At 39.1% G+C, this 13,590-nt stretch overlaps 1 protein-coding gene across 1 annotated transcript in view; it reads right to left on the bottom strand.

Annotated features, from left to right (window-relative positions):
* Positions 1 to 1,899: 1,899 nt before the first annotated feature.
* Positions 1,900 to 13,590, bottom strand: part of CREBL2 (cAMP responsive element binding protein like 2) — a 30,805-nt gene continuing 19,114 nt past the window's right edge. Inside the window, exons 2-4 of the mRNA XM_055570429.1 lie at positions 9,006 to 9,203; positions 7,471 to 7,615; positions 1,900 to 4,949 (exon numbers count right to left, since the gene is read on the bottom strand). Of these exons, the coding sequence (XP_055426404.1) occupies positions 4,945 to 4,949; positions 7,471 to 7,615; positions 9,006 to 9,203 (348 nt within the window). The 3' untranslated portion in view covers positions 1,900 to 4,944. The remainder of the gene's footprint in view (positions 4,950 to 7,470; positions 7,616 to 9,005; positions 9,204 to 13,590) is intronic.

Genomic DNA, 13,590 nt, shown 5'->3' with positions numbered 1-13,590 from the left:
AATTAAAATAATAGACATTGTTTAATCTCATAACTTCTGTGAGTCAGGAGTCTGAACATAGCTTTGATTCCCAAGGCTGTCGTTTGATTCACAAGGCTGCAATCAGTGTTGGCCAGGGCTAGGGTCTCATCTGAGGGTTCAATGGATGTAGAATCTTGCTTCCAAGGCTCATGTGATCTTAAGGGCCTGAGGTTTGAAGGACATCATTATTTACTTTTCATCATGAACCCTATAGCTTTTGTGAAATAAGTAAGCATGGTCTTTATTCCACTGAAGTGACAAAACCCAGAATTCACTATGGGCTTCTGGCCTGTTGATTCTGTGCACAAGAAGGAGAATAACCTGAACTATTATCCAAGGCGACCTACTGGAGGCACAGGTGTCATCATTTCCAGTCTGCTGACTTGATTGGGTTTAGGGCTGAAAGCGCTTGTCAGACATGATTTTCCTCTCAGGAAAGGGGCACTGAGGCACAGCAGGATTGAACTGGGCTCTGCTGGACCTCAGGAAATTTTCCCTGCTCCAATATTTACCCTCCTGCAGAGTCAAAATAGTGCAAAGCCAGAGCCTATTGTCAAACTGCAGCCTAACCCTCAGCCCAGGAAATGTCACAATCGGTACATTAGTTCTATCACTTTGACCCTAAGGCTTTGCTTTAAGAAAGAATTCAGCTGATTTGCCTCCTAGTCATTTCCAGAATCCAGCTGGGTATTTCTCTGCAACCCAGAACAGTTTCTGAGTCACAACCATCATCTATCTGTCTTGTAAGCTGAATCTGATATGGACACCAAGCTGCCGACAGACTTACAGAGTCCTTTAAGCTCCACGTGTCCTCCAGTCATGTAGTTTGGGGGCCTCAAATGTGCCTGCTCTGATCAGGGCCATTCCAGCCTACACCAGACCTTTTTCAGTGGTGTGCTAAAAACCCACTCTCTGGCCGGGGAGGGAAATGCCTGATTTCTGTGGTGTCGATGCTCCATTACTGATTAAAAGCTGCCCATCTGATGTCACTCAGCATGCAGTTAGGTTAGACACACACCACTGGCTGTCCTCTAGGGCCAGCAGTACACCAGCTGCAGCACACAGCTGTTTTGCACGTTTTAGAAAAGGTACCCTCCGGGTGGAGAAATTAAGAAAGGCTCCTCTCCGGGCAGACCTACACCACCTGTATGCCCTGGTGAGCAATGGCAGGGACCCTTTCCTGCACATGTGGCTGATTGAAGGGAAGGTGATTTTAGGCCCATCACTTCTTCAATTGTGTGCCCTTGTGCAGTCCACATTCTGTAGCAGTCCTGGCTTCGATTCATGATACTCTGTGATTAAGTAAAGTGGATGGAATAAGGGAAAAATGAACCAGGTTACCTAGCAGCCTGAAAACCTGCTTTATGCAGATGATTACTGCCAGGTGGAACATTAATTGTTCCTTAGTCTAATCAGTTTAGTCGCTCAGTCGTGTCCAACTCTTTGCAACCCCATGGACTGCAGCACGCCATGAAGGCTATTATTGCTAAAAAGAGCCTCCAGCTACACCATTCCAGGGATAGACATAATGATATAACTAAAAAGACTTCAGAAACTTAATACCTACAACACTACATATTTAGATCTAGTCCATTAAATATGTTTATCTTTAACAAATGACATTTTAACAACAGTCAAACCCAGGCGCACTTACTGTAGTTCTTTACTAAAGAAGCAGTTTCTCATAACTCTATTTAGCCTATCAAATTAACTCTGGAAAGTCATCCTTCCCCTTTTTTACAGATGAGGAAACAGTCTGAGAGATTAAATAATTCAAGGTGACTCAGAAAATGGATTCAAGACCAGTTCTGCCTAAATCTCTTTTTACTATGCTTATACAGATACACCCCAGTACTATGAAACAGACAACCTGAGATAGCTGTGGTGAAGATATTTTATTTTTCATAAAAATATAATTGTACAATGCTCTTCAGAAAAAGAAGGATTCCTTCAATGCCCCCAAATACCATGTGGTTTAGAATTAAATTTCCTCTCTTTTAAAACTAAAAATGTAATTGATAATATGCAACTGATTTTCTGATATATCACATTTATGTTTTTCATTTTTATTAGCCTTTAACTAAAGGTGAGCCCAGTTTAAATCTATACTTTTTATAATGAGTCAAATCAAGCCTATTACAATTCAAAGATGATAAAATAAAATGCTAAATGGTGATGCTGATAAATACTGTCAATTAGCTGGTAAAGAGTGATATGAATTTGCTGCAGCAAGATAAGATTCTGATTCAGATATATTAGAAAGATTTTAGATAAAATAGAAAAAAATTTAAGAACGTCAACTATATGCTAAAATTTGACCTAGTCAAACTTATTCCATGTTATACTCAGTTGCTCTAATACACAGCAGGTCTGTGCTAAATTAATGACAGAATATGACTGGCCTAAATACATAAATATATTTCCCTCCTTACCTTCCTTTGGGAAAAAGGAAAAGTGCTCTGTCTACTCAGAGAGGCCTGAGCTCACTGACTCCCCCCTCTTTTGTTCTCTCTCCGTCTGTCTGTTGTCCTTACAGGTAAGTAAGAGATGCTAGGATTTCAGCTCTGCCCCCTAACTGGAATGGGGCAAGAGATGCCCCAGCTGTCTTCATCAGTGGCGCTTATCAACGGGCTTCAGGTGGCCCAGGCGTGCAGCCCGCACAGCACCCAAGGCAATCGGAGCATTCTTATTTAAGACCAATGAACTTTCTCTTGGTTTGATCTACTGCAAGATACCAAATAGACTGGTTTCAGAATAAACTCAAATAAATTATAATTTACTTTCACCCAAAATTACACATCCTCTACCTGAGGACAAAGTCAGTGCTCTTTCTTGTAAAGGGCAGCAGGGGAACAGCTTAAAGGAGCCAGTAATTTAAAATCACAACCAGAGAAGAAACACTTGGAGCACAATGGAGACATTCCATAGAAGAGCCACATTCATTTGGAATGTTTGCTTTGAAAACAACTCTTCTGGGGAATTCAAAAGGTACTGAACAAAGCAACAGAGTTAAATCTTGGGTTGTTTTGCAAAATAAAAATATACATTTGAGTAGACCAGATGGCAAAAACATAACCCATTACAATCTGAACACTGTATTTAAAACACTTAAATTCTGAAGTCCTGAATATTAACAATCTATCTATATTTATGATCCAAAAAAGACATTAAATACTCTTAAACCCCTAGTCCTCCAGAACAGAGAGACCCAACAGACTGGGCTAGTGGTTTATCAGCTGTCACAAAGGACTGGACTTGGGATCTGAGTCTGTGGCCTACGCACGAGAGCACTTTAGGAACTCAGGGAGGCACTTAATTCCAACGCATGGCCTCAGAGAAGGGACGGAAGTACCTTGTCACCTGAAACTATGTGGTCCGTCTCATGTTCCGCCTCACAGACAAGCTAGACTAGAATGCCTCTTCCTAAACTAGTTTGTGACAAAACACATTTTATTTGGAAACCAAATGTTTGCTTCATCAGAGCAAAGAACAATTACAATTTAGCAGCAACGGAGACCACAACCTCCTTTTTTAACTATGCGAAAGAAAAGAGAGAGTGTTAAAGTGTCTCAGTGGGGACGTCAAAAGATTCCCAGGTCTGAGTGTATCATATGAGTGTGATTCCTCAACCATCATTCCATTTGGTAGCCAGGAAGAAAGCAAAGGCAGCTGTGATGGGAATCGGAGAAAACGCCTCTGCCCTCGCCCCTCCCACCGGGCCCCCTGACTGGCGGTGCTGGGTAAGACTCTGGCTCCAGTGCTTCACTCCGGAGCGGAGGCAGGGCCAGGGCCGAACCGGAGGCACACCCGCAGTGTATTTCTCTCTGGCTCAGAATACATTCATAAGGAAACTCAAGTCAGGGAAGAAACTAAGTGTTCTGGTTATAGCTAAAGCCATTTGACCCACCAGCAATGTGTCCCTCGTTTGGTTCTGGATCTCCTGAGGCAGAAACTCCCATCTCAGCAGCTAATTTCATCCCACTGTCTTTAGAAAAATTCTCCTAATTAGTTGACTACACAACGAAATGTGTGTGAACATTCACTCCTGCCCTCCCCCATATACATATAGAAACACATACAACAGAAACACATACATACATACATACTCTGGGTTGTCAAGATGATATATGCTGCTGAAATGCCTAACAGGTTATTTCTTGTTTCAAAATAAAAAGTTTGACTGATTATTCTCCAAGTATGGATCAGGCCCTAATAAACTTGTATAAATACAGTTTGAAAAGACAGCAATTAAAGTTTTAAATAGAAACTATCTTAAGGACTTTCTTGATGGATTTTGTTAATGTGTACATTATTTAAAACAGGCATATCATTATGGATTACAAAAATAGAAGTGTATATATTTGTTACTATATATTCACAGCTTATGCTGGAATGGCTCACAGGAGAAATCATGGTTCATGCAGAAAATAAACATGACTCAAGTAAATATAAAGAAATCAGATTAGGTCCATAAAAGGCTGAGGACTTGGTAGTTAGTCACCAGCCCATTTGGTTTCTCTTTGTAGGGCAATCAAGAACATGAAAGGAAATGACACCCAACACACATACAAATACAATTACATGAAGTACATGGAAAGAATATAAATTAACCAGTAAAGCAATGTGGAGTTGAGGTGCAAAAATACAATCTTCACTCACTCTTTCTTTTCTTGTGCTTTCAAGCATCGCAACATGGCAATACCAACCAGAACGAGTCTGAATGTCTGTAAATTTTCTAAGTGTTGAAAATCAAAGCAAAATTCTTTGAGATCTATGATCACACATTTTGGTAGAAACTGCAGATTTACAGAGATGACTGAGCAGCAGGTAGTAAATGGAGCCAAGAAGCACAATCTTGCCTATTCATCCTCCATAGGGTCAGAATATTGGCTTCAGTCACTGACTCATCATTTTATATGATCTTCACCCTGAAAAGTAAAGTTACTAATGTAAGACTGTTTTTAAAGATAAAGAGGTTTGGTTAATCTGTTTTAATACAAACTTTTAAAATTTAGTATCTACAGGAAGACTATTTTTAAATCTAGACTGAAAGAAAACTGACTGAGTGGCTTTTTTCCCATTAATTCAATTTAGATTAAGGCAAGTATTACTTCATATAATAAAAGTGATCAAAAAGCCAATCCTTCAATTTCATAAAAAATTCTAAAAATAATTTTATTTCTTTTTGGCTATGCTGGGTCCGTGTTACTGTGCGGGCTTTTCTCTAGTTGTGGTGAGCAGGGGCTATTGTTTGTTGCAGCGCACAAGAGTCTCGTTATGGTAGCTGCTCCTGGGGAGCATGGGCTCTAGGGGGGTCAGGCTTTAGCAACTGCGGGTCCTGGGCTCTAGTGCACAAGCTCAACAGTTACAGCCCAGAGGCTAAGCTACTCCACAGTATGTGGGATCTTCTCAGATCAGGGATTGAACTTGTGTCTCAGATTCTTTACCAGTGAGCCACCGGAGAGTCTCTCATAACAATTTTTTTAAAGGATAAAAAATTTATAACATTTCCTTATAAAAAACAATCACAATAATGAAGAAATCAACACATGACACCTTCATTCTAAAATACAGCCTCATCAACAAATGGTGCTGAGACAACTGTATCTTCACATGCAAAAGAATTAAGCTGGACTTCTATCTTATACCACATAGAAATATTAACTCAATAGATCAATGATATGTAAGACCTAAAAGCATAAAGCTCTTAGAAGAAAACATTGGGGCAAATTTTTACGACCTTGGATTTCACAGTGAATTGTTAGATAGGGTACCCAAAGCATGAACAACAAAATTAAAAATAGATAAAATGGACTTCCTCAAAATTAAAGTCTTTTGTGCACCAAAGGACACTATCAAGAAAGTGAAAAAACAACCTATAGGAGAAATATCTGTAATCATATATCTGTTAAAGGTCTAGAATCCAGAATATATAAAGAATTCTTACAACTCAACAACAAAATGAAGAACAACTCAATTAAAACATGGGCAAGGGACATAAACAGACGCTTTTTTCAAAGATATACAAATGGCCAGCAAGCACATGAAAAGTTGCTCAGCATCATTAAGGAAAAATGGAAATCAAAACCACAATCAGATGCCACTTCACCAGGAAGGCTACATTTTTCAAAAATGGAAAATAAAAAGTGTTGGCAAGATGCAGAGAAATGGGAAACTTCATATACTGTGGTGGTAATGTAAAACATTTCAGCTGCTGTGGGAAATAATTTGTAGTTCTTCTAAAAAATACAGAATTACCATATGACCCGGCAATTCCACTTCTGGTATAGACCCAAAACAATTGAAAACGGGCACTCAAATGTATACTTATACACACATGTTTATAGTAACACTGTTTGCAACAGCCAAAGGTAGAAACAAATATCCATCAATGGATAAATGGATAAATAAATTGTGGTATACATGTATAAGAGAATATTATGCAGTCATAAAATGGAATGAGATACTGATACATGTTACAAAGTGGATGAACCTTGAAAACATTATGCTAGGTCATTCAAGAAGCCAGACACAAAAAAGTCACACACTGTACGAGTCCATTTATACAGAATATCCAAGAACAGGTAAATCCACAGAGACAGAATGCAGATTCATAGTTACCAGGACCTGGAGGGAGGGTGATAGAGAGTAACCACTAATGAGTTTAGAGTTTTCTTTTGCGGTGATACAATGTTTTCTAAATAGACAGAGGTGGTTGCTGTACAACAGTGTGAAAATCCCAAATGCCTCTCAATTGTTACTTTAGAATGATTAATTTTATGTTATGTGAATTTCTCCCTAACTAAAAAAAAATCCTTAAGGTGATGGGCTACTGAAATAGATAGAGCCTGAGCTAGGTGAGGACAGGTTCTACCACTACAGCTGTGTGACCCTGGGCACCTTACCAAGCTCCTGTACTATTTCTTTATCTATAAAATAAAAAGTACAATTATACTTAACACAGTGATTGGAGGAAATAATTAAGATAAATGTAAGTGAAAGTACTTTGTAAAACAAAATCAAAATAAAAGGTATTGTTATTATTAACAATAACTAGGGGATTCCCTGGTGGTCCAGTGGTTCAAACTTGGCATTTTCACTGCTGTGGGCCTGGGTTCAATCTCTGATTGGGGAACTATGATCCCACAAGCTGTGCAGTGAGGCCAATAATAATAATAATAATGACAACTACTAGAATGGTACACTCTCATTTATCGACGAACTCTACTTTTTAAAATTGCCATGAATTTATCAGCTGCTCTTTATAGACCCCATGTATAACACATTTCAATATTTAGAATATAATGCCATTTCACTTGGTTACCAGTGTATTACAAATGACATCGCCATTTTATTTTATTTGAAAACACACAGCAAGGGAAGCGGTCAACAGAAAGCCTACTTTGAGTCACTCCTCTGAAGATAAACTCTCCCATGTACCGTACTCACAGGAGTTGCTGTTAGCGTCTGTCTTCCCAGCTTTCATGTGCCTGCTTGAGTTCTGCTGAGATTTGCTCTGCTCTTCTCCAGTGAGTAGGGCCTTTATTTCAGAAGGGATTTTACCTTGGTCCATTGCCATGCACCACTGCTTGTACTGAAATATGTAAAATATAATTGAGTAAAATTCTACTAGTCAGGTAGAAAATCCTAGACAGAACAACTCCCATAACTAAGAGGTCAAACTGGCTGCTAGGAACCCCACCTTCTATTGTATTCCCATTCATGACCTAGGACATGGATGAGGCCTGCTATCTTCAGAAAGGAGGGTGAAAAACTACCACTGAATTTCCTTGTGATGTGCTGGAGTACTGCTCAGATGTAAAAGGCCCCTCTGGCTAAAATACCACCTCCCCGTGGAGTGCCACCGGAGAAGGCAATGGCACCCCACTCCAGTACTCTTGCCTGGAGAATCCCATGGACGGAGGAGCCTGGTAGGCTGCAGTCCATGGGGTCGCTAAGAGTCGGGCACGACTGAGCAACTTCATTTTCACTTTTCACTTTCATGCATTGGAGAAGGAAATGGCAACCCACTCCAGTGTTCTTGCCTGGAGAATCCCAGGGACAGAGGAACCTCTTGGGCTGCCGTCTATGGGGTCGGACAGAGTCGGACACGACTGACGTGACTTAGCAGCAGCAGCAGCAGTAGAGTGCCACATATCAAAATTCATCTCTTTGTGCTGACTGTCACATTATTATTTCCACTCCTAAAGTAAGTAACTTTGTAATTTCCTTTCTCTAGTTCATAAACATTCACTAAACATCTATTTTCTACCAAAGTGTATACTATAGACTTTGGGGGTATAAAAGATTATGTCCTCCAGTGGCTTACACTGCAGGAGGTAAAAAAATAATTTATAAGTTAAATTCAGCATATTAAAAAAAAGTCTCCTGAATAGTGTGCATCTGGACTCTCTCCATGCCCCAACTTGACCTTCTAAAAAGCTGGGGCAGCCTGTCCCCATGTTAATGATCATGTTAGCATTATCTCTCTCTTTTCCAACCTATCACCTCCTCCCCTGAGCTTACAGTACTATCGAGGTTTCTATTCTCTTGAAATCTGAATGAATGAATAAAAGCAGGCCTAATAGTATCGTACAATGCATATTGTTACACAGTGTTATACTGCTTTTTCCATTTAGCAATATATTGTGTCTTTCCATATCAGTACATACATATGTGCACTGTGATTTTCATGGGCTACAAAGTAGTCCAATATATGAATGTAGTATAATTTATTTAACCAATCCCTGACTGTTGAGCATTTGGGTTATTCTCCTTTTTGTCTCACATCATAAATAATCCTTTAGTGAAATAGTCACTTTCCACTCCCACCAGGAACATATGAAAAATGAGTATTTCCCTATGTTCTAACAGATAAATATTCTCTCTCATGCTCATCAACTGTATAGCTGAAAACTCGTATCTTCAGGTTTTAATACAATTTAGGTTGATTGTTTCGTACATTTACTGACAGGCTTTCTTACCATTTCCAGTTCCTCTCTAAGAGCACAAATGGCTCTTTCCCGGCTGGATACCAATTCTTCCAAATACTGATACCGCAGTTTTTTCCTGGCCCGGCATTCTCTCGCACTCTGTCGGCTCCTCTCGAGTTTTGCCTTCAAGTCAATTTTGGCTGGCTTTCGACCACGTTTGCCGGGCTTCTTCACTTTACCTCCAACCACCTTCAGCAAGAGAAAAAAGTAGTCATTTTTTTTCCTTAGTTCTGAGTCTAGGAAAGTGACTGTGGCTGCATATTAGCAAGGAAAACATTTACAAATAAATAAATAGAGCCCACGGAACTAAGAAAGCACGATCCCATCAAATGCCTTATGATTCTTTGCTTCATATTTTTTTCTGATACTTTTCACACCAAGAATAGGGAAGAAACAGTGTAAGTGTTCATTATTTCTTCTAAACTTTTTTTCATAATAAACTTTACATAGCTTTATAGTAAACTTTGGGTTTCTCTGGCGGCACAGACAGTAAAGAATCCGCCAGCAATGTGGGAGATGTGGGTTCGATCTCTGGGTTGGGACTATCCCCTGGAGGAGGGCATGGCAACCCACTTCGGTATTCTTGCCTGAAGAATCCGCATGGACAGAGGAGCCTGGCAGGCTATAGTCCATGGGGTTGCGAAGAGTTGGACACGACTGAGCAACTAAGCACACACTCATAGCACACTTTATGAACCATAAGCAGCTGGATAACAAGAAACCGCCATTACATATTTTGTTCACAGATTATTTTTATTAAGAAAGTCATAAGTAAATAAAAATCAGTATTGAAAATTGTAAGTTCAGTATGATCTCAATCTCACAAAACAACACGTAGAAGAAAGGCTCTTAACCAAAGGTCAGTGAGGACTTCTCCAATAGGTGTGATTAGAAAAAGCTTCTTTCTCATCTGTATTTTTAATTATTTTCAGTATTTATAATTAGAAAAATATAAAATTTCTATTTAAAATTGGGTGTATATATAAATAAGTACATATCCTAAGCAATTTGGCTCTCAATTCCCTCTTCAAATTTGTTGAGCCCAAAGGAACACACAGGAAGACCCTGACATTTTCGGGATAATTCTCTCCTGCCATTAGAAGTCTATAATTATAACCCTGGGACTGTCTCAGGAGATTCTGCCTGCTCCCACTGGTGTCACAGACATCCTCTCAATACCCCTGGCTGTTCAGTTACCTGCACAGGCATGGTTTTTTGGTGACTGGCAAAGTAATCTAATCTTCTTCATTGTTTAGCTTTGGAGTTTCCCCAAGTTCTTACACAAGATATAACTATGAGATAAAGGTAATGAATTTTAAAATACATGAACCTGAACTTATACATCAAATGAATTTCCTTTAAGGAGTCACTTTGAAAGGGGTACATTTATTCCAATGAATAAGCTTTCTTGAAAGCTGCTTTTGGAGCCAGTTTCTTATAGGTCACAACACAATACACCATATTACTTTCAAGTAATACGTTATTCTTTAAATTCCCAATCTGATTGTCTACTTTGTTTATCCAATGAGGTTCCAAATGATGTCTAGTTCTTTCTGAAGATTACCCTCAGAGAATAAAAATGTCACAACTTCAGTATACTGAAAGGAATATTACTGAGGCTTTAAAAGTTAAAGTTAAGTCGCTCAGTTGTGTCCAACTCTTTGCAACCCCGTGGACTGTAGCCCACCAGGCTCCTCCGTCCATGGGATTCTCCAGGCAAGAATACTGGAGTGGGTTGCCATTTCCTTCTCCAGGGGATCTTCCCGACCCAGGGATCGAAACCAGGTCTCCCGCATTGCAGGCAGACGCTTTAAAGGCAATTTTAAAAGAGAAGATGAAAAACTCAAACACTGGCAAATTATTGAACTAAATGTAGAAGTCTTAACTAGGTAACAAAACTTAAAGGATCAATCTTCATTTGGATATTAAAACCCTGATTTGTTTGTATGCTTGAAATCACCATTAATACTATACACCAACAATGCCCAGTACCTTGTAAAGATCAGATCACTGCTTGGTATCATGGTTAGGTCAGGAAAACCAAATTTCATATGTGAATCAGCTACATTTACCAAATCCTGTGTCACAATATGACAGCTAACCATTGCATCCAGCATTTTATAGAGTGGCTCTGAAATGAAACTGAACACTCCAAGGCTCTTGGAAAAAAAATCTTTCCTTTCTACCACCATCTTAAAAGCTAACTGCTTCAGTGCTACTCCCAAATTAGTTTGAACTTTTCAAAAACTGGTCTTTTAAAGCTTTCCTATTCTGTATCATCATGTTTTTTAAATTTCAGTATAATAATATACACGCCTGGGAACTTTTCTTCAGAGTCAAGTATACAATTAGCAATTGCAGGGTAACTAGTTGATCCAAGTATTACTATGGGCTAAATTTTAAATTATGCTTATCAACTGTGCAATTTTAATAAAGTATTTTGAAATCACCCTTCATTAAAACAAAGTATATTTGCTATTGATAGTTTTTAAAAAGCAATATGCTGCTAAGTCGCTTCAGTTGTGTCCGACTCTGTGCGACCCCAGAGACAGCAGCCCACCAGGCTCCCCCGTCCCTGGGATTCTCCAGGCAAGAACACTGGAGTGGGTTGCCATTTCCTTCTCCAGTGCATGAAAGTGAAAAGTGAACGTGAATTTGCTCAGTCGTGTCCAACTCTTAGCGACCCCATGGACTGTAGCCCACCAGGCTCCTCTGTCCATGGGACTTTCTAGGCAAGAGTACTGGAGTGGGTCGCCATTGCCTTCTCCCAAAAAGCAATATATTTACAGCCTAAACCCATGTCCTTAGTGAAATAAATGGTAATCACATCTATTCTTTATGTAGTAAAATGAGTCATCAATCACACACCATTACAAACCAGTACCTTCATATATTGCTGTTTTTAATTAATTAATTCAGGAACGGAATTCAGGAATGGCGCCTTTGAGAAGTCGGAAGGACATAGTGTTCTGCACAAACTTCACTGATTTTTTTTACACAAACTTAGTGTAGTCATAAAAATCAAACAAAAGGTATAACCCTTTGTTTAGTTTTCACGGAAGTAAAATATTTAAATTGCAACTATTTCCTTTTTTTTAAATTAGAAAGGCACAGTAAATAAACCCAGGGTTCCTGTACTTTACATCATTTGTAAAATTACATTTAAGACCACATAACCACCACTTCTCTAGCTTAATTTTTCCTCAGTCAGTAATAAACTGAAATTTTGGCTTTTGGTGCCAGCTAAAATCTGATTAATGTACCAGTCTTCAAGAGAGTCAAGCACATCACAGGATTATTGTAAATCTTAAGTAAAATAATGTATGAAAGCACTTTGTTTAAAAAAGGAGGGGGTTATCATCATACAAACGCAGGTTAGTATAATAGTTGCCCTAACAACTGAACTTTACGTATTTCATAAGCCGTAAACCTTGGGGGATGGATAAGGGAAGTTAATTAGAAATGAGGAACCAGGAACTAAAACTGAAATCAACCCCACAAATTCCTTAAATATGTCTGAAACAAAAGTTATTATTATCAGTGCTTCTTAAAATTTTCATAAACTCAAAGGCAACCACATACTCTCGTTCTCTGAGGAAGCACATTAATGTGGCTAAATAAAAGTACTAATTTGTGCACAACACCGACTCCAAAGAAAACTATTAAAATAACTCTCCAATTTAACTTTTTTTTCTGTTCTAATTTTACTTCTACTAACACAGGGCCACATAAAAGTTTAAACTGCTGTTTTTAAAACAGTGTACTTTATCCACCATCCATTTTACCTCCTTTTCCTCCCCAAGACATATTTGTTAGCTCAGGACAGAAGGTCCTAGGGGAAACACTCACAAGGCCTGTGTCCCTAACACCTAGCATTAAGAAAAGCAACCTGCTAGCCAATGCTTTTTCTTGTTCTGCACAGCAAACTTACTTCACAAAGGCAGGATATTAGGGATGTTAGATTTCAGTTGCGTGTTGCATGCGCTCAGTCATGTCTGACTCTTTGCAACCTCACAGACTGTAGCCCGCCGGGCTCCTCTGTCCATGGAATTTTCCAGGCAAGGATACTGGAATGGGTTGCCATTCCCTTCTCCAGGGGATCTTCCTGGCTCAGAGACTGAACCCACATCTCTTGTGTTGCCTGCATTGGCAGGCGGATTCTTTACCACTGAGCATTCTTTACCACCTAGGGTTTCACAATGAGTTCACAATAAATGTTTAATAAATATGACAGATAAAACACAAAAGACAGACTTCCCTGGCAGTCCAGTGGTTAAGACTTCACACTTAAAATGCAGGGCGTGCGGGTCTGATCCCTGATCAGGGAACTAACATCCCACATGCCACGCAGCCAAAAAAATACATTAAAAAATAAATAAAAATTAAAAAAAAAACCCACAGAAGACATTCCTAAGTAACCAATGAGTCATAGAAGAGATCACAAGGGAAATCAGAAAAATACTTTGAGATGAATGAACAGGAAAATACAACATACCAAAGCTTATAAGTTACAGCTAAAGCAGTGCTCAGAAGTAGCTACAAACCTAAATTAAGAAAGATTTTAAAGGCAATAACC

Source organism: Bubalus kerabau, chromosome 1 (genome assembly GCF_029407905.1).
Source record: "Bubalus kerabau isolate K-KA32 ecotype Philippines breed swamp buffalo chromosome 1, PCC_UOA_SB_1v2, whole genome shotgun sequence".
Classification (NCBI taxonomy): domain Eukaryota; kingdom Metazoa; phylum Chordata; class Mammalia; order Artiodactyla; family Bovidae; genus Bubalus; species Bubalus kerabau.
This window is presented reverse-complemented; position numbering and strand designations above follow the sequence as displayed.